We start from the raw sequence: 26,649 nt of genomic DNA on the forward strand, positions 1-26,649 counted from the left end.
GAATGGGTTCCATATTTGTACCTCAACCTAAGTCATGAAATGTACAACCTTTTATAGTCCTTAATAGACCCAACAAAGATGAACTGAAAACATAGGGTATCAAACATGAATATCCCTATAGCGTTTCTCCAGAACATCCGAGTCATTTGTAGCTTTCCTCTACAAATGTGTCTGGGGAAGAACTGTTGCATGGGTGTTTCTCAGATGTGGTTTATTATATATTTGCAAATGTCCTGCAGATTTCTTCTGTAGAAACTGTGAAGAGTGCTTCTCTGCTTTCAGCCAGTACAGCTTTGGAATATTTTGGTCTGGTGTTTTGCCTGGCCAACCGAATTACTTCAGTGATCACTTTTTGATTTTTAAGAAAAGTGTATGTGGGGAGGAGAGTGAGACTAAGGGTGGTGCACTGTGAGGTCGTAGGGCATCTCTAGTAGTTCTACTACTCTGTCAATTTATGAGCCCAAACAAAGCTTGCTTGTATTTCATTCAGGTGCAACTGCAAACAGGTTCAAGTATGTTAATGCACTTTGTCATCTGAAATGACATTGATATCTTACACTGCTAAGTCAAAAGTTAAACTTTTATCCATTTTGACATGAGATGTTTAAAGCTTTCAATTCTGTACTGTTAGAGTAAATATTTAAAACACAAAATTTAGGCTCAGTACACCGCTTCTTCTTTTTTTTTTTTTTTTTTTTAGAATTATTTTTATTTATTTGAAAGAGCTACAGAGGGAGGTAGAGCCAGAGAGAGAGAGGTCTTCCATTCCACCCGTTCACTCCCCAAGTGACCGCAACAGCCAGAGCTGAGCTGATCCGAAGCCCGGAACCAGGAGCTTCTTCCAGGTCACCCACGCTGGTGCAGGGGCCCAAGGACTTGGGCCATCTTCTACTGCTTTCCCAGGCCATAGCAGAGAGCTGGATTGGAAGAGGAGCAGCCGAGACTACAACCGGCGCCCATATGGGATGCTGGTGCTGCAGGCTGGGGCTTTAACCCACTGCACCACAGCGGCGGCCCCGTAACTTCTATTTAATGACATATGCTCTGGCCTGCTTTCTAGAATGCTGTATTTTTACACAATAGGAATATCTTTTCTGTCTAATTTAGTTCTGTCTCCCATTTTGTATATACTACCTTTAAGCCAAAGTGTTACTAACTAATATGAATTACTTCTTGCTTGAAGGATTGCTGCCCAAATTAACCCAGTCTTAGGGGAGGCATTCCTGGGTATGCACAGATAAGTATTTAGATTAAGGATGAGAAAGAAATGCATGTCTATTAAATATATTTCATCCCAGGACAATTGTAGTCCTAGACTTTTTAAAGCAGTGCTATAGAAAACAACTTCATTTTGCCTTTGCAATTTTTGTTGTTGATTCTATCAGAGACAGAATGTTTGTTGGATGTATCAGTGGTCTGATAGCTGTATGGGCTTGGAATTTTATGTTCTTAGACCCTTAAAATTCTAGGTGTGGAGATGGCTTTTTGCTACAACTGGATAATACCTATGAGATTCTGTTTCCTTTAATTGGACTTGACATCACTGTCATTTCTTTCTACTGTACCATCAATGGGCGCTCTCACTGTCTATCTGTATCTCCTGTCCCTCTGCCTCCTAAATAAACAAACAAATAATTTTAAAAAGAAATTATACTGTAATATCCTCAGATTCCATTTATTTCCTTATTGCCTCAATTCCAAAATATTTGCTTTCAGAGAACTGGCCAAGGCTAGCTAGAATTTCAACATGACCAACCACCCAGAGAAGTTTGTTTGGAAAAGAATATCAGAGACGAGAGGTCATCTTAGTGTCAGTTCTCTAAGAGGGCCATGGGGAGATGTCTCAAATCAGGCTGGTGCTACTTTCAAGGTCAGAATTGGTAGAAACAGACAAATGTGAAGAGGGCCATCTGTCTTGGAGAAGGGAGAGCACTATTCCTGGGGAATGAAGGGCCTACAGGAAGGGGATGGCCAGGACTAGGTCTCAACTGGGAGCTAAATTTTTGCTAGAGCCCTCACAAAAATAAAGTGTGTTCATATTCATCTGGGCAGGGCTTTGAGTTGGAGGGTAAGAAACCAGGTGCAGTTTGCTGTGGGAGGCTGCAGCTTTTTGGCATTTGGGTAGTCAGCCCATTACCAGAGTTGAAGCAGCCGGGCTGTGTCTTGGTCGCAGAGCGTGGATGAGAAGCATTTCCTTACGAGGCTGCCTGAATCTGCCCAGGATGTCTGTGATATTGGATCGCAGGGTAAAGGTCCCTAAATTTGCGGTTAGGCAGGAATGAGGAAGATTGTGATTCAAACAGAAACTCGTGTTTATTTGGCGGTCAGAGGGTTGGAGATAAGACAGATTCTAGATAGCCCCTTCTTCCTTAAACTTGTGACCTGGTGACACAGTTAGTGCATTAAGGAACTGATCACTAACCATTTGCACTGCTGTGTTTCTGTAGACCAAAGATATCATGATTAGTATATGCTGTGCCTGAGGTTAGAGGACAGTCTTTTTTTTTAAATTTTTTTAAGATTTTATTTATTTGAGAGGTAGACTTACAGTGAGAGGAAGAAAGGTTTTCCATCCACTGGTTCACTCTCCAGATGTCCGCAACAGCCGGAGCTGAGCTGATCTGAAGCTAGGAGCCAGGTGCCAGGAGCTTCTTCCGGGTCTCACACACAGGTGCAGGGGCCCAAGCACTTGGGCCATCTTGCACTGCTTTCCCAGGCCATAGCAGAGAGCTGGATCGGAAGAGGGGCAGCCGGGACTCGAATCAGTGCCCATATGGGATGCCGGCCTTGCAGGCGGAGGATTAACCTACTGCACCACAGCGCTGGTCCCAGTGACAGTCTTAGTGGTACATGAATTCAGCGAGAATGTTCAACTGTGTTTTCCACTTGCCGATAATGTAATTTTTTTGGTCAGTAATATGAGTCTTATTTACAGTGATAGTCTGTAGTTCAAAGACATTTTCATAATTGAAAACTTGTTTCTCTCTCTCTCTTTTTTTTTTTTTATGATTTCTTTCTTTATTTGAAACTCAGAGTTACCAAGAGAGGGGGAGAGATACAGAGATATTCCATCTACTGGTTCACTCCCCAGAGGGCCATAAGAAGCCAGGAGCTAGAAGGTTCTTCTGGGTCTCCCACATGGGTGCAGGGGTCCAAGCACTTGGGCTATCTTTGGCTGCTTTTCCCAGGCTGTTAGCAGGGGGCTGGATTGAAAGTAGAGCAGCCAGGACAACAACCAGTGCCCATATGGGACCTGCTATGCCAGAGTCCCAATGCCAAAAACTTCAGTTTCTTAAATTAATGTTCAATCAGGGTCGAAGACAAATTCCTATGGATAGGTAAGTTTTTCTCAAAAGGGTTTTGATCATGGAAAATAGATTCCTGATATGTATAAGAGGGAGAGGAGAGTTGGATATCAAGGATGAGCAGAGTGCATTTGGGGGACCAGGGAATTTGAAGGCTACAACAATTTCAGAATTTTAAATTTGTCACCCTGACCATGTGGCAGTCATTTGAGGAATACCCTTTCCTCTAGTATTTCCTGTTGCTTTCTTGTTGAGAACATCACTCCCATTGCCCCCCCCCCCCTTCAAGATTTATTTATTTATTTGAAAGTCTGAGTTACACAGAGAGACAGAGGCAGAAGAGAGAGAGAGAGAGAGATCTACCATCTGCTGGTTCACTCCCCAAGTGGTTGCAACAGCCAGGTCTGGGCCAGGCCAAATCCAGGAGCCATGAGCTTCTTCTGGATCTCCCACATGGGTGTAGGGACCCAAGCCCTTGGGTTGTGCTCCACTGCTTTGCCAGGCCAGTAGCAGGGAGCTGGATTGGAAATGGAGCATCCGGAACTCAAACCAGCGCTTATATAGGATGCCAGCACTGCAGGCAGCTGCTTTACCAGTTAGGCCACAGTGCTGGCCTCTGCCATCACCCCCTTTTAAAGAACCACCTTATTAATTGATGAATGTCTCATATAAAGTTTCTTGGTCTGCAAAGTGTGAGTTGTCAGAACTATTTCTGGGCTGTTAATGATTCTAGCAGAGACATCTAAAGGAAGGTCCTTTGCATATCCCCTTGATGTGTGCTAGGTACTGAGGCAGCAGGTGGTCCTCTAAGGTCTAGAATGCGAAAGGGAAATTGTGTTCCTCATGTTCCAGCCTGAGCGTGCACCTTTACTTGGCTGTGGATTTGTTTTCCCAAAATATCTCTGCTGTCCTCGTGAGTTCTTTTTCTTCTGTGCAAAAAGCATCCCAGATCTGTGCTCTTGATTCTTTAGTTTGCAGTATGGTTTTGCTAGGTTGATTAGAGAAACAGAATTTGTGTGTGGTAGTTGCATTAGGCCAGACTGCAAGGCTATTCAGATGTAGGCTGCAAGAGTTTTTTTTTTTTTAATCTGTTTATCGACTAAAACTTTCTCTTCTTTTTCCTTTACAGATTTCAGCAACATGATGGCAGAGCATAGCCATGTGCAAAATCGGCAGGATTTACAAAATGGTAGCGTAGAAGAAGGCTTTGTGGTGCATTCCCTTGAGAACGACCCCCAAAACGTGATGGAGAACCTGGGCCCGAAGAAGTATTCTTCCAGTCTGAGGTTCAAAGCCAACGGGGACTATTCTGGCTCCTATCTGACCCTCTCGCAACCTGTGCCTACCAAGAGGAGCCCTTCTCCTCTGGGCACTGGCGTCAGAAGTAGTCCCTCCTTGGCCAAAATCCAAGGAAGCAAGCAGCTCTCCTGTGATGGAACTGACAAAAGTATGTCCATGAAACCTCCCACACCTCTACTCAGCACCACCCCCAGTGGATACCTCTTGGGGAGAGCTGACTTTGAAAATTATACAGGCCGGGACAGCGAAAAGTCCTTGAGGCTCTCTGAGAAGCCTCCCTATTGCAAGTACAGCTCAAGGAATAAATCACATGACAATGTGTACTTTCTCGGAGGGCTGGAAGGCAGGAAGGCATCTGGCTCGCTCCTGGCCATGTGGAGTGCAGGCGCCCTGGGTGACACTGGCCCCTCTCCCATCAGCAGATCGGGGGCAGCAAGCATGCCTTCGAGCCCAAAGCAAGCCAGGAGGATGAACATGCAAGACAACCTGACGCTGCAGCCCAGGTCAAGCAGACACAGGGAGCTGGCGTCGGAAAACACCAGCGGAAGAACCAGGAAGTATTCGGGCAGCAGCCTCAGTCACATGGGAGCCTACAGCCGCTCGCTTCCCAGGTTGTACAAAGCCACAGAGAATCAGCTGACGCCTCTCAGCTTGCCTCCAAGACACTCCCTGGGCAATTCCAAACGAACAAAACTGGGGGAAAAGGATCTACCTCATAGCCTTGTGGACAACGACAATTATCTGAATTTTTCCTCTTTAAGCTCAGGAGCTCTACCCTACAAGACCTCTGCCTCTGAGGGCAATCCCTATGTCAGCTCCACCCTCAGCGTCCCCGCCAGTCCCCGCGTGGCCCGCAAGATGCTTCTGGCCTCCACCTCGTCCTGTGCCTCCGATGACCTTGACAGGGCCCCGTACCCGGGGAGCAGTCCCAACCACTCGTTTCCTCCTGGGGAGCCAGACAGACTGTTTGTGGCCAGGAGGAACTTCTCTTGTGGATCTGTGGAGTTGGATGATGCCGATTTGGACAGCCTCAGACAGGCCTCAGGAACCCCCCAGCCTGCCCTTCGGGAACGGAAGAGCAGCATCAGCTCCATTTCAGGGCGCGATGACCTCATGGACTATCACCGGCGGCAGCGGGAGGAAAGACTCAGGGAGCAGGAGATGGAGCGACTGGTAATGTGCCGCTGTTGACCTCACTGTTTCTTGCAGCAGCGTTGGGGCAGCCTTAGAGGCAACCCCAAGGACCTAAGTGGGGCAGAGCATCTCCGTGTGCGCTGCTGTCTCTTCCTGGACTCTGTCCTGCTGTTTTTCTTCTTCCCAGCTCACCCTTATTAGGCATGTGGGAGTACTGAGCAGGTCTTCAGAAGCTTCCTATTAATTTAGTTGCTTTGCAGAGCTCTTACATGCATAAATTCTTGCAAATGCTACTAGTGTCGCTGAGCTTCTCATAGTCTTTTTTTTTTTTTCCCCTAAAGATTTCATCTATTTATTTGAGAGGTAGAATGACAGACAGTGAGAGGGAGAGTCAGAGAAAGATCTTCCATACGCTGATTCACTCTCCAAACAGCTGCAACAGCTGGAGCTGGGCTGTTCTGTTGCCAGGAGCCAGGATCTTCTTCCCAGTCTCCCACGCGGGTGCAGGGGCCCAAACTCTTGGGCCATCTTCCACTGCTTTCCCAGGCCATAGCAGAGAGCTGGGACAGAAGAGGAGCAGCCGGGACTAGAGCTGGTTCCCGTATGGGATGCCGGCACCACAGGTGGTTGCTTAGCTTAAATATGCTATAGCACCGGCCCCCTCACAAGTCTTAGCAACTTTTCTTTTAAGACTGTGAGGAAATGCTGACTGTTACTGTAAATGACATTAAAATTGCAGGATATAACTTATACCTGCAAGTTTAATAAGTAATCAGGAACTCGGGACTCATGGGGAGTCAGGCTGTGAATTTGTCTGTGTAGCAAGCTGTCTGGTGAGTTGAAGGAGTACCTCAGTGGCACTCAACTCTTTCCACACTATTCACATACACCCCACACTCTGTCCTGCCGTGTCTCCTAACACAGTGACTCCAGACTACATGTACTCACAACAGTTATTGAATTTTTATTTTCCATAGGGGAGAATATTGAAAATAAGAAGACAGGAGAACTCTTTAGGAATATCTGATAGTGAATTTGTTTTTATGGCATGCTGAAAATAAGGAAACATGCCTTGAGTCTCACTAACAAATGAGAACAAACAACTGCATTGTTTCCATTCTCCATTAAGTATAATGTTTTTCTCTTTTAGAATGATATGTATCAGGAATTATTTTGATACATTTATGATTAATAATTTTCTTAACAAGGGAAGCCTCAGGATGGTAAAGCTGGTATACAAAAGTATAGGCTTATTAGAAGTATTTTAGTTACTTCAAGAAAGTATACTGGAAGATTTTTTTCCCCAGAAACCTTTTATTTAGGCTTTACAAACTTCATGCATTTCTTAAATCCAACTTTAGGAACACAGTGATTCTTCTCACCATACTCTCCCTCCCACTCCCACTCCCACCCTTCCTCCTCCTCCCTCTCCTATTCCCATTCTTATTTTTTACTAAGATCTATTTTCAATTAACTTTATGCACATAAGATTAGCTCCATACTAAGTAAAGAGTTTGACAAATAGTATGAAAAAAAAAAAACTGTTTATCAACAGTCTAGACAAGGGCTGTTCAAAGTCATCACATCTTTTTTTTTTTTTTTGACAGGCAGAGTTAGACAGAGAGATAGACAGAGAGAAAGGTCTTACTTCCATTTATTTACTCCCCAAATGGCTGCTATGGCCAGCATGCTGTGCTGATCCGAAGCTAGGAACCAGGTGCTTCCCTCTGGTCTCCTACGTGGGTGCAGGGGCCCAAGCACTTGGACCATCCTCCACTGCCCTCCTGGGCCACAGCAGAGAGCTGGACTGGAAGAGGAGCAACCAGGACTAGAACCCAGCGCCCATATGGGGTGCCGGTGCCACAGGCTGAGGATTAACCAAGTTAGCCACGGCGCTAGCCCCCAAAGTCATCACATCTTAAAGTGTCAATTTCACTCCTATAGATTACCTTTTGGGCACTCTATTAGTTATCACAGGTCAGGGAGACTATATGATATTTGGCCTTTTGGGACTGGCCTATTTCACTAAGAATATGTTTTCCAGTTGCATCCATTTTGTTGAAATGATAGGATTTCATTTTTTTTTTTTTTACTGCTGTGTGGTATTCCCTGGTGTATATATCCTGTAATTTCTTTATCCAGTCTTCAGTTGATGGACATTTGGGTTGATTCCATATCTTAGCTATTGTGAATTAAGCTGCAGTAAACATGCGGGTATAGATAACTCTTTCGTATGCTGATTTCATTTCCCTTGAATAAATTCCTAGGAGTGGGTTGGCTGGGTCATATGGTAGGTCTATATTCAGATTTCTGAGGTATCTCCATACTGTCTTCCACAGTGGTTATACCAGTTTATATTCCCAACAATAATGGATTAGGGTGTCCCTTTCCCCCAACAGCCTCCCCAGCATTTGTTGTTTGTTGATTTCTGTATGAAAGCCATTCTAATGGGGGTGAGGTGAAACCTCATTGTGGTTTTGATTTGCATTTCCCTGGTGGCTAGTGATCCTGAGCATTTTTTCTTATGTCTTTTGGCTATTTGAATTTCCTCTTTTGAAAAATGTCTGTTTAAGTCCTTTGCCCACTTCTTAACTGGGTTCTTTGTTTTATTGTTGAGTTTCTTGAGCTCTTTATATATTCTGGATATTAATCCTTTGTCAGTGCATGGTTTGCAAATGTTTCTCCCATTCTGTCAGTTGCCTCTTCCCTTTGCTGAGTGTTTCTTTTGCAGTGCAGAAGCTTCTCAATTTGATATAATCCCATTTATCAATTCTGGCTTTGATTGTCTGTGCCTCTGGAATCTTTTCCAAGAAGTCTTTGTCTATGCCAATGTCTTACAGGGTTTCCTCAATGTTCTCTAATAATTTGATGGTATCGGATTGTAGATTTAAGACTTTGATCGGTTTTCAATGGATTTTTGTATAAGGTGTAAGGTAGGTGTCTTGCTTCATACTTCTGTATGTGGAGATCCAGTTTTCCCGATACCATTTGTTGAAGAGACTGTCCTTGCTCCAGGAATTGGTAATTAGCTTCTTTGATCCATTTGGAGTGGATTTTTGTGTAAGGTCTAAATTGCCCACAGTGACTGCCCAAAGACACAGTTAGTTGTAAGGCCACCACAAAACACAGCAAACATTGGAGTTAAGGGAAAAGGTTTATTGACAGGGGATGTCAGTAGGCTGGAGGGAAGGGACAAAGAAGAGAGAAAGGGGGTGGGGTCAAGGGAGAGAGTGCAGGAGAGAGAGCATGTGTCAGGGAAACGGGTCCTGTTATATTCTTGCAGGGGGTAGGGAAGTGGGAACAACCAATCCTGTTAGGGTGGGGGTGGAGCTGACACCTAATGGTTGGGCCATTTGATCACCTGATTTCTAGCAATGGCTATGGGGGCCAGAGCCTAGAATGGTGTCTGGGGTATGAATTGCACCACAGATAAGACCTCCACCATTTTACTAACACCAGCCACACCTTCACCCTCCCTTGTAGCCACAGTGTTTTTACAGTCCTAGCACAGAAGACTCTAACAGTCATGATCACCCAGCCCCTGTCAATTTTCCCAGCCAGATTCAGGCATCTCCTTCCTGCTGGTTGTTGGGCACATGGACACAAGCTGGCACAGCTGTTATGTGTGTCCAAAATGATGCCTGCCCTATCTCAGCTAGTTACAGGATGCTGGTGCTGAGTGACTGGGGAGAGAGAAACATGCCCCCTTCTTTCCCCTCTAGGTTGGCAAGTACACTATCTCCCAGAGGGCTCCAAGCCAGACTCAGCCAGGCTCTTCTCGCAGCTTTATCACCAGTGGCTTAGGCTGCTGCAATCTGGTCTCACCTCACTCTCCAAAGGTGGTGCTGAGGCTCTTGGTAGCTGGGGTCCTGAGTTGTGCCTATTCATACCCTCTACATAGGTCCTCATTGTCCTCTAATTTGCTGGAGTTTCCTCTGCAGTTTTCTCCCTAACTTTCCCCCAAGATTGACTCTCTCCACTTTTTAAAAACTATCTTCCCCTAGAGAGTGATCCAACATGGGAAGTGAGATACTCAGCAGACTCATAGAATGGCGGATGTCCTAAATAGCACTCTGGCCTCAGAATCAGCCCTAAAGGCACTCGGATCTGGCTGAAAAGCCCATGAGAGTATTTCAGGCATGGAAAGCCAAGACACTCTGGCAAAAAGATCTCTGTGAGTGAGATCCCAGTGGAAAGAACAGGTCTTCAAAGAGGGAGGTGCCTTTCTCTGAAGGGAGGAGAGAACCTCCACTTTGACTATGACCGTGTCTAAACAAGATAAGAGTTGGAGAACTCAAGGGGCTTCCATAGCCTTGGAAACTCATGACTGGTGCATAGGGAGATTACTGATGCCATAAACAGGAGTGTCAATTTGTAAAGTCAACAACAGGAGTCACTGTGCACTTACTCCTCATGTAGGATCTCTGTCCTTAATGTGCTGTGCATTGAGATTTAATGCTATAACGAGTACTCAAACAGTATATTTCACTTTGTGTTTCTATGGGGGTGCAAACGATTGAAATCTTTACTTAATGTACACTAAACTGATCTTATGTAAAAAAAAAAAAAAAGAAAAAAAAGAAATTATCAATTCCCAACTTGACTCTCACTGGGATTAAACATGACAATAGGTCTGATCTGATTTCATCATCATTTAAAAAATCATCTATTATTTTTCACTTTATGTTTCTGTGTGGAAGCAAACTGTTGAAATCCTTACTTAAGGTATACTAAGCTGATCTTCTGTATATTAAGATAATCGAAAATGAATCTTGATGTGAATGGAAGGGGAGAGGGAGTGGGAAAGGGGAGGGTTGTGGGTGGGAGGGACGGTATGGGGTGGGAAGCCATTGTAACCCATGAGTCGTACTTTGGAAATTTATATTCATTAAATAAAAGATAAAAAAAAAAAAAAACTATCTTCCCCTAGACTAGAGCAGTAAGCTCCCTCCCTATTCCGCCATTTTGGAATCTCCCAGATTTTTTGAATTACAAACAAAACGAGTTAATGCCCTATGGATCAATACAGTTGTAATCTTTGGAAAATATTGAACAAAAAACATTTGCATCTATATGGGACAAAATTTGTTGTATGTTTTAGAAGATAAGAATCCTTTGCCACCCTCTTACTTTTTGATAAGGAAATATCTGTCTTTAACAGAGCTTTCAAAAATCCTAACCAGTATTAGTGAATGCAGACAAATGTGCAAGGCTATAGAGAGCTATTAGATATTCTGTGGGTGGGCCAGTGCTCCAGTGTGACAGTTACCTTCGTTATCACAAACTTCAGAGATCATTTGTGGTCATGAAAAGGCATTGTATTAGCCGGCGCCGTGGCTCACTAGGCTAATCCTCCACCTTGCAGCGCTGGCACACCGGGTTCTAGTCCCGGTCGGGGCGCCGGATTCTGTCCCGGTTGCCCCTCTTCCAGGCCAGCTCTCTGCTATGGCCAGGGAGTGCAGTGGAGGATGGCCCAGGTGCTTGGGCCCTGCACCCCATGGGAGACCAGGAAAAGCACCTGGCTCCTGGCTCCTGCCATCGGATCAGCGCGGTGCGCCAGCTGCAGCGGCGGCCATTGGAGGGTGAACCAACGGCAAAAGGAAGACCTTTCTCTCTCTGTCTCTCTCTCACTGTCCACTCTGCCTGTCAAAAAAAAAAAAAAAAAAAAAAAGGCATTGTATTAGAGCTGGATTCATTGATTTAAATTCAGTTGGAATTTTAATTAGCATTTAAAACTTTCTTGTATATGGACAGCAAATATAGTGATATACTAAGCTGAGCAATTTTTATCTCCTACCTAATAACTTTTTAAAGAATCTAGGAGAGCACTCTGAACAGCTTCCTTGATTTCACAGATCTCTCTTTGGTGTTCTTACTGTTCTTAGGATAGAAAACCAAACTCAAGAAATTCATTTCTACTGGGTTCCATCTTTAGTATATGTAAATATTGATGAATTTTGCTTTCCTCTAGATTCTCCAAATCTGCTAAAGTTTCTGGCAACCCAGAGAGCAACCTTCTTTACTGATTGTCAGATTAGGACTCTGTATGTCACAAACAAGTTCAATTCCCTGAGATAACTTTGTAGTTATTGGGCCAAATATGAATTTATAATATTCACTTAGTTGTGGGCATGTTATACCTGTTGAAATAAGACTTATATTTTAAGTATGGCATTCTAGGTTTGGCCTTGGTTGTATAGTCTGTCTGATTGTATCCCAGTAAAGGGAAGGACACATTCTTATTGAGGCTAAGCAAATAATGATATTGCCATTAAAAACTGGAGAGACTCAAATATATTTCTTCCTGAGTTCTGAGGGATCAATAAGAACGTACTACCATTAAACGACTATTTCATTTAGTTTTAAAGATTATAGTTCTAATTGAGGGTTAGCGATAGATCAGGATGAATGCTAAAGGGTTTTCTTCATTAGCAAACAGAACATTTAAAGTAATAATACCAATTATAATATCCTAAAACACATATACACGTTGAGAAGTTTCACTTCCAGGATCAGGGCAAACAATTCTATATAATTAATTCTTATTCATCTTTGGCCATTAGCTTGATTTTGTTATGTCGTCTGTTTCTAGACTAACAGGAGTCTCGGAAAGCTGATTCGCTTCTTAGTGCTCTCTCATTATTGCCTATGCAGTGTCAGCTCAGAAGCTCTGTCTGTAAGTCCGTTATTTGGACTACCAGGAATTAAGAGTACTTGATAAAGTCCTTTTTGTGAGCTCTGAAATTGCTTTTCTTTGCTAAAGGCACATTCTAGTCCATAACTTATAGCTCAGTATTGAGGCGTACTTGAGAGGAAAAGTAGAGACCTCTTGGTGACTATAAAAGTAAGTGCCTATGGTTAATTAATGATGAACTTAAATAGTGTCAGCAGAAAGTAGAGGTAAAATTTTTTTAACAAGGTAGAAGACATTGGTCTTATTCAATCAGTTTTTTTCCTGGAGGATTAGAACATTACAGAGAGTGAGGGCTTTTACATATTCAGGGCCCTTCTCAAGAGTATATCATCCTTGTATATTATTTATAATGATGATGTTTTACCTGTGCAGAATTCTCTTAGGACAGGCTGGTCTTCTCATCTGATTTGACAAATCCTCCTACGCAATTCTTGATAGCCTTGGACTACTTAAAACCAAAGGGTAGACAAGCAAGTGTTGAAGATGCTGCCCAAAGGAAAAAGTGATTCCAGAAAAGGGGGGAAAAGAGGAGCGCTTCTGGGAGTGGCAGTGTGGACAAAAAGGCTCAGGGTCCCAAAGGTGGTGGCGATGCAGTAAAGGTCAGATACACTCTGTGTGACAAGTATGGCAAAATCAAGGAAGCCATGGAAAAGCTAAAGTCCAGAATGCGACTCAGTGATGTGGCCACACAAGGGGGCGACTTGGGTTGGATGACCAGAGGGGCTGTGGTGGGACAGTTTCAAGAAGCATCATTTGCCTTGCCTGTAAGTGGGATGGAAAAGCCTGTGTTCACAGACCCACCAGGTAAGACAAAATTTGGATATCATGTTATTATGGTTGAAAGGAGAAAATAAAATCATGTGAATAATAATAATAAAAAAAAACTAAGGAGTATAGAAAATAAGTCTATTATTTCCAGGATTTTTTCTTTTGTAAGATTGAAGAACAAATTGTGGTGATTGTCCAGAATTCCTCTAAGAAAACTTAAAGAAGAGTTTAAAGTCTTAAATAGACTTTAGGTATAAAATATCTTGGAATTTTTTTCCCCTGAATTTATGGTGTGTTGAATCTTGGAAAGGCAAAATCAAGTAATAATCAAAGGAGATTTTGTCACTGGGTTAGTATAGGATTGTGGGAAACTGCACACTGAATGTTTGTGATTAGGCTACCTAATAAAGTGACAGTAGTTTATTTTATAATAAACAAGAAACTTTAAATGATTTGCAACTGAGGAGATGTTATTTTAAATGTGCGAGGATAGTCTAGTTAGCACAAAGCATAAAAAGTAACACTGGCGACCCCAAATATCTGCTCTCTGGGCTCATTACTTAAAAGAATAACCTTTCATTATCAAATCATAGACTGATTTCCCCAGATTAGTCTTTCATGTCAACAGCGATAACGGCATTTTAGTTTTACATTAGTAGAATGCTTGTCATGCATTCCATTTTTCAAAAAAAAAAATTAATGAATGAAGCCATCAGAATTGTACAAACTTTGCTACAGTTTTAGCATTACTTCCTTGTAGACTTACTATTTTCTAGTATTACAAGTCAAGTCAACTCAAGTCCTTTTTCTGAAAACCTAAAATTTCTATTTCCATCAACTTCTATCTTTTATGGTCCTCTTTCATATTTTAGAGCAATCAGACACTTTAAGACAGGAGTATTTAACTTAGAAATACTGAGAATTATGTTGACACTGAAACATCACAAAACTAATCACTGTTGATGTAAAGAGACTTGTAACAATCATAATTTAGTTTAGGTATGCACAAGTTTTATTTTTTTTATCTGATGAGAATAAGCTTATATTTTCACTAAACTAATGTAGAACAGTCAAGAAGTTCATATAAACTAAACTCTTAATGATAAAGCTAATTCAAATCATATTTAAAAAGGGAAATTAAATAAACATTTTCTAATAGGGGAAGATGTTTGAGTCACTAAGTTTGATGAGAAAGGTCTTTTTCTTATAAGGAAAGCTCATTTAACTTTTTTTATTTTTACACTTCTTCAATCTTTATTTGAAAACTCAATGTAATTTTATTGATGACAAAAGCGTGAATCAAAGTTAGGAACCTCCAAGGATCTCTTAATGAAGTATAATAATCTACTCTGTACCAGTATTAAATGACCTCCAACTAATGTTTATTTTATATATATAAATTTACGGATATATTTTTCTTCCTTCTTTCTTGCTCTCAGCTGCCAGTTCATGGTTTTGTCATTGGGCCAACCTTTTCTTTCCTTTTTATGATTTTGAAAATCAGATACTGACTTGATTTTAAAATGTTCTAAAAAAAAGAGAGTTCCTAAGTGCAAGTGAAGTTTTGAGAGGGTCCTGTGCACATGAAGTGTGAGCACTTCAGTTCATAGACCTTAGGACATCGATTTGGGCTGATCAGCAGTCATTTTAATTCGCTTACCACAGAGCATAGTTTGTAATAGCAGGCATCACTGGATAAGTTAACTCTGAAGGGCTGGGATGGTGACTCTGGCAAATTAGATGTTCTACACACTAGAAAGTCTTTATAAAGTAGAGGTGGTAGTCTTTTCTTCATCTATTTTGATATCTGCATATCTCCCACAATTCTAAGGTAATCATAGCCATTGAGTGCTTCTTATAGTCCGACGTATGCAAATCCTTTTTAAAAAGGAGAAAATAAAAAACTGAAAAAAACCCTAGTGTGATAGTATTCATTGGATTACTGCCCAAGGCATCTATGCCCTTGTGGAGACTCAATGAATTCCCACAAATTGCATTGTAGCCATCTGGTGTTTTCTTTCTGGCTGATAGCAGTTATCTGCAGTGCCTGGGAAACAACATTCCTGACATTTAGTGCTATAGGGGACCACACTTGATCTTTATTTCTCAATCTTATGAGAACATGACATCAGCTGTCATGAGGAACCATGGGGTCCAGCTTTCTACTACTGTGCATTTCCTAAAGATAAGATTGGTGTTGTTTCCAGGCACATATTACTGTTTGTGTGGTAGTTATGTAGATGGGTACAATGTCTGAATCAGCACTTCTCTGCTATTTGGAAGATGGTTTGTTCTTATAGCTCTTTTAACAGCGTGGTACAAAGAAAGGATGTTAACACGTAAGACACTGAGACCTTGTCTGTCTTATTCCACAACTCCTAGCGTGATTACCAGAATATTGGGAGCATTGTATCTGTGTGGTTGAAGAGACGAATTGAATTTTTTTGATATCCATTTATAACATTCTTTCTGGCTTTCCTTATTCTGTGCTGTAGGTTGCTCCCCTGCTTTCCAGACAGTATGCATGTGGTTCCAGGTAACAGTGAAATGCCTTACAAAGAATGCAAATATATCAGCAGAGATGGAGTCTCTCTGTTTCCAGAAAGGGAAATTTCCCTCCCAACCCTCATTTCAAAACGAAAGATGAAAAGTGAGTTATTTTTCCTGGCTTTGAAAATTGGCTGTGGCTCTCCAGGGTCAGAATAAAAACCAGACAGCACATCAGAGAGTCCTCATTGTGTACTGTTGAGTACATGATACAGCTGATATTTCTAAAAACTAAGTGAAAGTCCACTTGAGCATATTTGTTCCAGGGGTTTTGATATATAATACCTCTATGTGTTCTCTAAGCTCCTAAAGGGTGGTTGGGTACAGGTCTGTCTCCATTGCCTAGTGACTCTTGACCATCCTGCCCCCAAACAACTTGGACATTCAGACACTTTGGCTGTGCTGAGCTGCATTTTAAGTTGGACAGCATTTCTTGGTTGGGTAGCAGAATGAAAAATGTGAAGAGAATGCTGTTTGGTGCTTAGTCATAGTATTGTTATTTTTTAAGGGCAAGGACTTTGAAATGTGAAGGCAAGCTTAAGACTGGAAAACTGCTATGTCCTGCAATTTGACTTGAAAGGAATCTGCTTCCTGATGTGGCCCTTTCACTTGCTACATTGCGTCCTGACCATCATGTTAATTTTTAAAATATTGTTGCACTAGTGGGAAGTGAGCCCATTAAACTGCATTGGGGTGAGAGGTCTGTTTACTAACTAAATGAGCATTGGCTCCAACTTTTTTCAAGGGATATTTGGAAATGATGACTCTCTCCCTATATTCGTGAGTAGAATGGCTATTGTTAAATTAATTGATTTACTCTTCAGATTCTTCCTAAGCCCTAAACTGAATTATTCCTATGGAGCCTTTCTTAGCTCTAATGTTTAGAACAGCCAGGCAGTTCTCGCCTCTTCCTGGCCTTCTTTCACTTTCCTACCTTGCTGGGAAAGTTTGTAGAATCTGGCTCACAAATATAATGTGAACCATGTAATTTAAATTTTTCTTATGGTAAGAAAGAGTGGTGTTAACTTTACCAGCACAAAAATGACAAGATTAGATGATGCTGTTATCTACTAAGTAAGTTATCCATTCTAAAGGAAACAGCCTTACTTTGTTTCTAAAGTGAGAGTCAATCTATAACCACTGGTATTATAAAGAACAATGTTATCTGAGCTTTCATCAGATCACCTTGGGTCGTTAGAAGCTAAAGCAAGGACTTTGAACAGCAGGTTGCTGGTGTATATGTAGGTGTTCATTAAATGTTGAGGGAATTAATCATCAGAAAATTAGGACTGCCAATTCTCCTAGTTAATTGAGATTAAAAAAAATTGTCACATCTTGGTTTTTCCCCCCCCTGTCTTCAACTGAAGATATAGATGGGCAAACAAAGAATGGGAAGGGACAAAGTAGCTGTTAGCAATAGGCTAAAGACCTTACATTAAGAAAACAGTGCTAACGTCTTAATGTGGTTTTACATTGCAATGGCCTATGGCAATTGCTATTAAGAGCACATTCTTCTGTCTGTCCTTAAGAGCAAACCTTGGGTTCTTGTTACAGTGGCAGTACAAGCTATTGCCTCTTGATGGTGCCAGGCATTTAAAAGTCTCTGCTCAGAATTTGAGGGATGCATGTTCTGAATGTTAATAGTGTAGCATTTCCCGGCTAAGAGCTGAAATATACAGGGGAACTTTGACTGCTAGAGGCCCTAAGTGACAGCATGGCAGTTGTGGGAGGAGAGTCCTTCTTTTTCAGAATGATACATCAATACATGATTTTTTTTTTTTAAAAAGAAATAAAGGTCACAAATATATTCAACTGGGTGAAATTTGAAATACTGACTGGATGAAAATTGAAAATAGAGCACATTGACAGCAACAGGGATATGGAAATGGAAGTGAGGGAAGACTATTGATTTTTCATAGTGAAAGGGATACCCGTATTTGTTGTCAAGTTATTTTGTATTAAACTAAAAGCTAACTATTCATTGATTTTAAAAAATAGGTTTGGTGACTGTGCTAGTTAATGTTATAAAATTTTTTCTCCTGTTCTAGAAAACATTATAGGACTATTTCCTCAAATACTTTTAAAATGTGAGATTGATTTTTTCAAAAAAAATGCAAAAATGAGTATTATAATATAAACACACATTCATTACTTTCTCAATGGACAAATTTTATGTTAGCCACCTCAATGTGCAGTTCATGACCTGTTAGGTCACATTGCAATTGTAAGTGACTCAGAGAATTCCTTTATACCCTTTACCTGGTTTCCTCCAGTGTTAACATCTTGCACAGCTAGTTCCAGACACCCGCGATACCGACCTTGACACCGTCAATACAAACAGTACTAATACCACAAGGGTCCCTCATGTTGGCCTTTTACAAACACACTCACTTCCTCCTTAGCTGCTGGGAACCACTAATCGTTCTCCATTGAAGTAATTTTGTCATTTCAAGTATGTTGCCCAAATATAATCACATCATATGTCACCTTTGCTTTTTTTTTTTTTTTTTTTGGTTCCTTTAAATTGTTTCATTTATTTGAAAGGCAGAGAGAGAGTGGGGAAGAGACAGAGAAGAGAGAGAGATCTTCCATCCACTGGTTCACTTCCCCAAATAGTGGGCCAGCCCAAAGCCAGGAACCTGGAGCTTCTTCCGAGTCTCCCATGTGAGTGCAGGTGCCCAAGTGGTTGGACCATCTTCTGTTGCTTTCCCAGGTGCATTAGAAGGGAGCTGGATCGGAAGTGTATCTGTCTGGACTTGAACTGGTATTGATATGAATTGCCGGCGTCACAGGTGGTGGCTTTACCTGTTAGGCCACAGCACCAGCCCCTTGCCTTTGGCTTTTTCCACTCAGCTTAATTCTCTGTGGTAGCAAGTTGGTTCCTCTCCTTCAGCTCTGAACCGATATAAATGGGCCAAAAGGAATCCCAGGGAGCTAACTTCCCTGTCTTTCCTTGGGCTCTCAGTCCTAGCTGATGTGTCTTTTCTTGCCAGCTTTCAGAGTTTCTGTTATCTTGTATGTGATGTGCAGATTTCTTATTGCATGTAGTGAAGGAATAAAGAAAAGTATGTCTACTTCATCTTCCCAGGAGCCAGAGTCAGTGAGAGTAGGTTTTTGAAGTTCAGAACAGCCAAGAACTTTGTTCTGGTGAAATCTAATTGACTATGCAAAGAGATCATGTTCTGTTGAAAAGTTTGGGTTTAGATAAGTTGATGTTTTACATTCAAAATTACTAAATCCTAATCAGCTGTGGGATTGTTTTTAGGATTTGGAAAAAGGGCAGAATTTTAAGATAATGCAGAGTAGAAGGAAAAGGAACAACAGTCACAACCATTTATTGTTCTTTCATTCTGGTAGAATAACAAAGGTGAAGCTTTGAAAGGTCATTTCTTTCTTTTTTTTTTCTTTTTTTTTTTTTTTCAGTCAGGTCACAAGCACCAAGGCTTAAGTCATGTTTGGCAGAGATTGTAATTTTACAAGTTACTAATGTTACTCAAGTTTGGAAAGAAGAAAAAAATACTGTTTGTTTTCTAGTTCTATACATAATACTTTTCGAATTTTCACACATGGCATTTTTCCATGTGATGCATATCTCACAGATAGTTACATGACAATATTTAGTTGGTATGTAGTAGTATTCCCTTCTTTTTTACAATTTGACTTTCCTAAGTTTTTACTGACTTTATGCCTAAAAAAATTCGTTTTTTAAGAATAGGCTGTATTTTCAAATATAAAGACTTGAAAGTTTTAATACTTCTTGTGCATAGATTTTGATCAAACATTGTAAAATATTATATAAAATTCTGAAAGCATTTTAATGGATCTTCTGAAAGCATTTTCATAGAGTCTTCCAGAAGAAAAAAAGCAGAAATTTGATAGAGCCAGAGTGGAAATGCAGAGATAACTTTTGTTGTGTTTTCTTTAATGATGTGGAGCAGTAGCACAATTTCTTTAACAGAAGGTGCTAAGGTACCTTGTATATCGATTTTCTTCTGAGAGACTGTCCATGTAAGAGTAAGAACACCTGGCATGTCTTCTAGATGTTATGTGGAGATTGTGATTACATTGATTGGGTGAATTTCCTTTCTTCTTGGCCAGTGGTTTTCAGTCAACAGCGGGAAGACCATTTCCCCCTTACTATGTTATGGAGTCATTCATAGCAGGCACTTTTGTTCAAATGATATCTTTAAATATTTTAAGAATAGTCTGTATGCATCCTTAATATTTCCTAAAAGAAAAACATTTCATACTGCCTGTCTGCCTGTTGGTTTTAAATGTAAAATGATGCCAAAATGCACCAGGCAAACAAATAAAATACAGAAAATCCTAGGTGCATGGCAACTGTGGTTAGTGATTAACCTGATTAACCTAACAAAATGCAAGTAATAACCAGAAATGGAAAAAGTAAAAAAAACCCTCTTGAATGAAAAGTTAACAGAATTAGTTGAATCAACTTATTAGAACATGTTTGTAGTGAATGAGAATAAAAATATGTACTATGTATAACCTATATAATTGATATGATGCTATTGTTATTAAAGATCATAATAATTAAAGATATTTAACATTAATTAAATATTTAATTAAGTTCTCTTTTTATAGTATAAACTGTAAAAATGTATAAACTGTTTCTTACATGGATATAGCTAGAATCAGTAATAGGTGCAAGTGAGTTTGAGAGAGATTAATACACAAGTGAGTAATAGTAATCCTTTAAAACAGGCATGGGAGGAATGGACTTACAAGGTGGGACTAATGGACATGAATGTCTTTGAGTATGAGTAAAGACAGGATACGACAAGCTCCTCAAGTATTCAAATGAAGCATGCATTAGATAACATAGGGACATCCAGACTTCCGAAGGTTAGAGTAGAACCATGGGCAATGGGAATAGAAATTTGGGTTTGATGTCAAGGGTAAAGTGTGTGAATATGGAGGAGAATGGATTTTTTTTTTTAAGATTTATTTATTTATTTATTTCCAAGTCAGAGTTACACAGAGAGAGAAGGCGAAGCAGCGAGAGAGAGAGAGAGAGAGAGAGAGAAAGGTCTTCCATCTGCTGGTTCGCTCTCCAATTGGCCGCAACATCCAGAGCTGGGCCAATCTGAAGCCAGGAGCCAGGAGCTTCCTCCGGGTCTCCCACACAGGTGCAGGGACCCAAGAACTTGGGCCATCTTCTACTGCTTTTCCAGGCCATAGCAGAGAGCTGGATCGGAAGTGGAGCAGCTGGGACTCAAACCGGCGCTCATATGGGATGCTGGCACTGCAGGCAGCGGCTTTACCTGCTACACCAGCCCCGAGAATGGATTTTTTTAGAAGACAGTTCTTTCTGTAGGGAATATTTATTGCTCGGTATTGGTGGGGACCAATGGATGGAATGGTAGTGAGAGGTTGAAGATAATTTCCTTGCCTGGTTAGTGTGTCACCTAAATAGGGCTCTTTTGCTCTGAGCAGAGGCACTTGGACCATGGGGCAGAGAATTGTGGTCCTTGAGAGAATTCTTTCTCCTTCCAGATTGCTAAAGGAATCTCAATGGACTTGTATATTTACAGGGAGATGTTAGATTGCAGAACATGTTTTTCCTGTATTCCCTTGAAAACAATTAGGTTTGATTTTCAAGTTTGCTTGTTTAGAGATGGCTCCCGGAGCCCAGGAGCTAACTGTCGATTTCACTTCAAACTTGTGATGAAAGCATCTCTAGTCAGGATTAACACACTGAACGCCCACTACCTGACAGTCACCTTTGTTAGGCGTTGAGATAGTGTGTAAAGCTTCTCACACACAGTCCCTTATGAATTTTCCCCAGATCCCTAGAGTAGGTGCTAATTTTACTGTCTCTGTTTTACAAACCAAATAATCCATGCTCAATATGTTGATCTTGATTTTTAGAAATTACTATGTTTTAAGTCTGGTAAGTGCCAGAACTTCAAATCCAAATACATGTTCTTCCTACTTAAACTGAAATACAGATTTTGCTCTTAAAATCCAGGCATTCTGGGTCCTGCACTGTGGCATAGCAGGTAAAACCACTACCTGCAGGGACAGCATCCCATATGGGCACTGGATCAAGTCCCAGCTGCTCCACTTCTTATCCAGCTCTCTGCTATGGCCTGGGAAAGCAGTGGAGGATGGCCTAAATCCTTGGGCCCCCATACCTGCATGGGAGACCTGGAAGAGAAGAGGCTCCTGGCTCCTGGCTTCAGATTGGGCCAGCTCTGGCTGTTGTGGCCAACTGGGGAGTGAGCCAGTGAATGAAAGACCTCTCTCTCTCTCTCTCTCTGCCTCTGCCTCTCTGTAACTCTGCCTTTCAAATAAATAAATCTTTAAAAAAAAAAAAAGTCAAGGGTTCTATAGTGGAGAGAAGTCAATTTAACCAACAAATCCTTGTAAAATAAGATCACAGAGAGAAGTTCTGAGCTTCATGAAAAGTCCTGTCCGCCTTGTCCGAAGTGCTTCTCCTATTTCTGGTCAGTGTTTTCCTGGAGAGGGGGAAAGCAGCCCATCAGGTTCAGGGTATCCAGTCTGTATAAAGGCAGGAGCACACTGCCCAGATGGCAGAAGGCCAGAAACTATGGGGAGTGAAGTGTGGAGCTTTAGCAGCTTCTCTGAGATACAGAGAGTGGTGTGAAGGAAAGTGGGGAAGTGGAAGAGATCATCTGCTAGGTAAACTGATCAGGATGGTTGGTTGTGTACTTGGGGGAAGCTGCAGAAAACTTGACATTGACAGACAGAGCAGAAGGAGTCAACAGAGAGAATAGGGAAGGGTGGGAGAAGGGAGGATCAATAGGACAAAGCCACAAGGACAGTGGGAGGGTGCAGCTGTGAGAGCAGAGGGCCTCACCTCCAAAGGCAGAGGAGGACTCTGTAGGTACTGGAGCTAACACTTAGGCTGTCTTCCTGTGTCCCAGACACTGTTTTGAGTGATTATATTCCAACCCAAGCAGGCTGACCCCAGAGTTCATGCCACTATGGTACATTGAAGAAAGAGGCCCAGCTAGATAAAAGCAGAAGAGTGAAATCTAGGAAGTTGAAGGAGTGTGGCTTTGAACTCCTTAGGCAGTGTGTGTGTACAATTGGATCTAACTATCTATCTATCTATCCATCTATGTGTTTGTTTGTTTTCATCTATTTGAAAGAATGACAAAGAGACACACAGGTATCTTTGACCTGCTGGTTTACTACCCAAATGACTAACAGACAGTGCTAGGCCAGTTCAAAGCCAGGAATCTGGAACTCCATCCTGATTTCCCATGTGGGTGGCAGGAGCCTAAGTACTTCTGCCACCATCTTCTGCCATCCCAGGATGCGTCAGCAGGAAGCTGGATCAGAAGCAGAGCAGCTGGGACTCCAACCAGCACTTTGATACAGGATGTGGGTATTGCAAACAGCAGCTTAACCAGCTGTATCACCATGCCAGCCCTAGTGTGATTGATTGACTATATTGAGTGTATTTGAGAAGTGAGTATTGAAAATCGCTGAGTGGCAAATGTGGTCCTAATTGTTTGCATATGTCTTATCCTGCCTTACTACATCATTTTCCATTATTATGGAGGTGAATAGATGTATACAGTACCAAATCTTAATCTGCACACGGCAAATGTTTGTTGATCACTTAGTAGCCGTCACATTGATAGTTGCTGTCCACACAAAACATGACACTTTCATTTATCAGACATGCCTCTTTCTGGGCCAGCCTGACTAGTGAGGCACTCATGCACTTGCTGTTTAAAGAGAGAGTGGCAGAATAAAGTACTTTCCTGACCACAAGCCTGAAGGCAGACTTCCCAGCCACACTATAAAATAAAAAAACTGACTTCCATGAAAATAACCTGTAAAACCAAACACAAAAACCATTATTTTGTATACAATTTCTCAGTCAGGTTACTTGTCCTAAAAGTATTAAAGCAATATTAAGGCAACGTTGGAGTGAGTGTGAAGACCAATTGCAAGGTTAAAGGGTGCCAGACTGCCCCGACTTCTGACACCCACTGCAAATCCGGAGCTTCCCGAAGCCACCCTCAAGTTTGATAATTCACCAGGACTCACAAAACTCACTGAGTGATGATAGTCAACATTAAAGGTTATTACAGGGAAGAGTACAGAGAACAGCCAAAGGATGAGACCCACAATGCAGAATTGAGAGAATTCCAAATGCAATGCTTCCAGGATACTCTTCCATTCTCTCTGTGGGATCAGGATGTGTGACTGCCAACACTAGGCATTGGGAGACTTACCTGAGCGCTAGTGTCCAGAGTTTTCATCAGGACCTTATCCTGTGGGCATGAGTGATTGACCACGTGTTTAATCTCGTTCTTCTGGTTGACTGATATCTCATGACCTGCAACCCTCACACCAAATCACGTGGTTGGTCACTGGAGAGGCCAGCTTCCCTCCTAAGATCATTAGGCACGGCCAGCCCTGCCCTAAACAGAAATCCTCAGATTGAACTGAAATGGATTGCCTCCCAGAAATCAAAGGCAGAGGCTAGACTCCTCTTTGGGCAAGGCCAAATTCTTTATTGCACAATTAGTAACTGAGCTTCTTTAGTAGGATCCTTGTATTCCTCATCTCCAAGTTTGGGGTGAGTCTCCTGCCTAAAATTGGTCAGCCATTATAGAAAGAAAAACACATTATAGAAAAGAAGATAAACCATTATTTCTCCCTTGTACTCCCTGGCCAGTGTGGATTGAACAAGGCCTCTGCCCCTTATTTCCTCACTCAGTGCTCAGGCTGTTGGATCCAGCAGCATGTGGGGTATCAACTCTGTCACTGCAAAGCAAGGCAGCAATCCATCATGTGCTGGCTGTTCAGGCAAAAGCGACACAGTGCTTCTCACCTTTCACTGGCCAAGGCAAGTCGGAGGCTCATGTGTACTTTGGGGGGTGGGGAAGTAAAGAGCCGTTATACCCTGTTTCCAGAAAGAGATGAAATCATCGTAATAGCTCCAGTTATTAACCCCTAGGGATTTATCTCTGATGAAAGACTTCTCTTTTTCCCTGATTGTCCTGCCTCATTGGGACACTAGGATTTATTCAAGCAGTCTTGGGAATTCTGCTGACTTGCTGTGAGCCCTACTTCTCATTGTGCCCCCCACTTTTATTTATTTATTCTTATTTTAAAAAATGTATTTGTACTTTATTTGAAAGGCAGAATTACAGAGACAGGGGGAGAAAGAGTCAGAGACAGATCTTCCATCTGCTGGTTCACTCCCCAAATGGCCACAATGGCTTGGGTTGGACTACATTGAAGCCGGGAACCAGGAACTGCATCCAGGTCTCCCACCTGGGCGGCAGAGGCCCTAGTGCTTGGGCCATCTTTTGTTGATTTTCCAGGTGCATTAGCAGGGAGCTAGATCAGAAGTGGAATGGCCAGGACTGGAACAGGCACTCATAAGGGGTGCCAGCAACACAGTCAGGGACTTAACCTCCTGCGCCACAGTGCTATCCCCAACCCCCACTTTTAGGCCAGTTTTCCTGACTGTAGCAGCTGCATTCTGTGGATTTACTCTAAAAGTTTTTTGAGACCACTGGGATCCCTTGAATCCTAATATAGGAAGGAAGACTGTTGGCTTGTTTCTATGCAGGAAATTCATCCTTCTTCATCACAAAGACTGCTTCTCTCTAGCCACATACTAGCGCTGATCTGAGTCTGTCTTTTTTTTTTTTTTTTGACAGGCAGTGTTAGTGAGAGAGAGAGAAGACAGAGAGAAAGGTCTTCCTTCCATTGGTTCACCCCCCAAATGGCCGCTACGGCCGGCACGCTGCACCAATCCGAAGCCAGGAGCCAGGTGCTTCCTCCTGGTCTCCCATGCGGGTGCAGGGCCCAAGCACTTGGGCCTTCCTCCACTGCCTTCCTGGGCCACAGCAGAGAGGTGGACTGGAAGAGGAGCAACCGGGACAGAACCCGGCACCCCAACCGGGACTAGAACCTGGTGTGCGGGTGCCGTAGGTGGAAGATTAGCTTAGTGAGCCGCGGCACCGGCCCGATCTGAGTCTGTCATCACATTCTGTGACTCTGTGCCTCTGCGTCTGTGATTTCTGTCCAGAAATGTATCCCACTGCCCCAACAGACCAGGTAGGCTCTTATTTATCTTTGAAGTCTCCATTCACATTTGTTTTTCTGCTATTTCTGAGTATTTGTTCCCCATATGTAAATCCATAGGTTTTTCTATAAAACTCCTAACACTGTTTTCTGTAACAAATCATCCATTTGTGCTTCCTGTTAAAGACTGGATGATAGAATGGCTTTTATCAACTTTGTATTCCCAGCACATCCTTAAGAAGTGAATAACTTTTAATCTCTGTTGAGCTGAAGATCGTGGAGACATTGAATCCCTAGGGTTAACAGAAATGAAAAAGCAAAGCCATATTCATGTTACCATAGTTTATTTTAAAAAAGAAAAAAAAAGCCTCCCTTTACCCAAACCATGTCTCACATTAAAGTATAACCCTTTTGTGCTGTGTAATAACTGACTCCACATATTTAATTCTCATACAAGGATTTCGGGCAAAGATTTCACGTGTGTTTAAATGTCAGCAGCTGGCCTTCTGCAGAGTTACCTTTTTTTGCCAGATATTCACAGTCCTATGGCTTAGACTGACTGGTGTTGGTTCCAAGGGCCCTGGATGGCTTTAGAGGATGGATGGTATTGCCTGCTGAGGCCTTTGAAGATGCAAAGGGGCATTGTCTCAGACACATTCCTCCAAAGAAAGCAAGCCCTGAGGTCCAGAAACATACCCCCAGCCCACAGCTTTTTTCTTTTTGGAACCTCTGAGGAGAAAAAAAAATGTACATGTCATTTTCTTCAGGGATATTTTATAAGACTAATGTCCCTGTCAAAGCTTTCTTTGATATGTGTGGAATATAGAGATAAAGGAAAGGGGGAATGGGAGAGAAGAAAAA

At 42.0% G+C, this 26,649-nt stretch overlaps 1 protein-coding gene and 1 pseudogene across 48 annotated transcripts in view; both read left to right on the forward strand.

Moving 5' to 3' along the window:
• The window catches only part of PHLDB2 (pleckstrin homology like domain family B member 2), a 237,411-nt gene that overhangs the window by 144,883 nt on the left and 65,879 nt on the right, over positions 1-26,649 (forward strand). For all 48 annotated transcript variants that reach the window (XM_089330755.1, XM_017347099.4, XM_089330756.1 and 45 more), the window contains one exon: positions 4,435-5,777. In XM_089330755.1, coding sequence (XP_089186881.1) covers positions 4,435-5,777 — 1,343 coding nt within the window. The remainder of the gene's footprint in view (positions 1-4,434; positions 5,778-26,649) is intronic.
• LOC138849273 (peptidyl-prolyl cis-trans isomerase NIMA-interacting 4 pseudogene) lies at positions 12,780-13,292 on the forward strand (annotated as a pseudogene).

This window comes from Oryctolagus cuniculus, chromosome 4 (genome assembly GCF_051225735.1).
Source record: "Oryctolagus cuniculus isolate XC-2025 breed Fujian yellow rabbit chromosome 4, ASM5122573v1, whole genome shotgun sequence".
Classification (NCBI taxonomy): Eukaryota; Metazoa; Chordata; class Mammalia; order Lagomorpha; family Leporidae; genus Oryctolagus; species Oryctolagus cuniculus.